Source organism: Empidonax traillii, unplaced genomic scaffold (assembly GCF_003031625.1).
Source record: "Empidonax traillii isolate 1590-97213 ecotype Southwest subspecies unplaced genomic scaffold, ASM303162v1 scaffold1060:size1239554, whole genome shotgun sequence".
Classification (NCBI taxonomy): domain Eukaryota; kingdom Metazoa; phylum Chordata; class Aves; order Passeriformes; family Tyrannidae; genus Empidonax; species Empidonax traillii.
The window spans coordinates 35,979-37,503 of NW_020956253.1; the positions used below are offsets into that span (position 1 = coordinate 35,979).

Genomic DNA, 1,525 nt, shown 5'->3' on the forward strand with positions numbered 1-1,525 from the left:
CAGGGAATTTGCTGCCTGAAAATTCCCTAATTCTGTCCTGTGGGATTGGAAGGTGGAAGGGGAAGGAGATCCCTCAGAGGGGCTGATGGACCTGCCTGAGCTCTTCAGAAACCTTCCCAGAGTCTGGATTTTACTGCTGATAGTGGAAAACTGGGGCAGCTGGTCATATCCCAGCGTGATTCCCTGCATTTCCACACCGGAATATTCCTGTCCTGCCACTTAATCGTGTTGGCTTTAATAACAGCTGCATATAAATGTCCAACCTGATAAATTCATGGACATCTACAAGGCTGTGGGAGCTCAAGGAGAGCTTGGACAACGCTCTCAGGGACATGGTGGGATTCTGGGAATGTCCTGGGCAGGGCCAGGAGTTGCCGGACTGGATGATCCCGATGGGTCCTTCCCACTCCAGGACATTCCATAATTCCATGATTTAACAATCAGGAGCACTTCCCTAAGTGAAAACTTGCAGCTCAGATATTCCTGGGAGCCCACGACACGGAGCCAGCCGATGCAATTCTAGGCTGGAGATACTTGCCGCCGGGGATTTGTCCCTCCGGAGCTGGTGGGGTCCACGTGCCGCTCTCCTTCTCCTCTCGGCTGCCCTTCGGCTCAGGTCCGGGCTCCCCCCTCCTCCCTTCCTTCTCCTGCAGAGACCAACACAGCAGGATCAGGAAAAGCTCTGGAATCGCTTCCCTGGGATGGAGAAAAAAAAAAAAGGGAAAGCCCTCGCGGTGTCGCCACCTGAGAAGCCACAGCTGAAGAGACCACGTTAAATCTAAATATATCTAAAATATCGAAATATACAAATACATACATTTAAAAAAACATTTTAAATATATAAATACATATAAATATATATTATGCAACGATATATAACTATATGTAATTATATATAATTACATATTCAATCTAAATATATGTAAAATATCGAAATATACAAATATATAAATTAAAAAACCGTGTTATATATATAAATATATAAAATATATATTATATAATTATATATAGCAATATAATTATATGTAATTACCTGTAGTTATATATTAAATATAAAGCTATCTAAATTATCTGAATAGACAAATAGTATAAAATCATGGAATTATGGAATGTCCTGTGTAGGAAGGACCCACCGGGATCACCCAGTCCTACAATTCCTGGCCCTGCCCAGGACATTCCCAGAATCCCACCATGTCCCTGAGAGCATTGTCCAAGCTCTCCTTGAGCTCCCACAGCCTTGTAGATGTCCATGAATTTATCAGGTTGGACATTTATATGCAGCTGTTATTAAAGCCAACACGATTAAGTGGCAGGACAGGAATATTCCGGTGTGGAAATGCAGGGAATCACGCTGGGATATGACCAGCTGCCCCAGTTTTCCACTATCAGCAGTAAAATCCAGACTCTGGGAAGGTTTCTGAAGAGCTCAGGCAGGTCCATCAGCCCCTCTGAGGGATCTCCTTCCCCTTCCACCTTCCAATCCCACAGGACAGAATTAGGGAATTTTCAGGCAGCAAATTCCCTG

The 1,525-nt window shown here is 44.1% G+C and overlaps 1 protein-coding gene across 1 annotated transcript in view; it reads right to left on the reverse strand.

Moving 5' to 3' along the window:
* Positions 1-1,525, reverse strand: part of FBXO16 (F-box protein 16) — a 32,387-nt gene that overhangs the window by 10,706 nt on the left and 20,156 nt on the right. Inside the window, 1 exon segment of the mRNA XM_027904443.1 lies at positions 535-647. Within this exon segment, the coding sequence (XP_027760244.1) occupies positions 535-647 (113 nt within the window).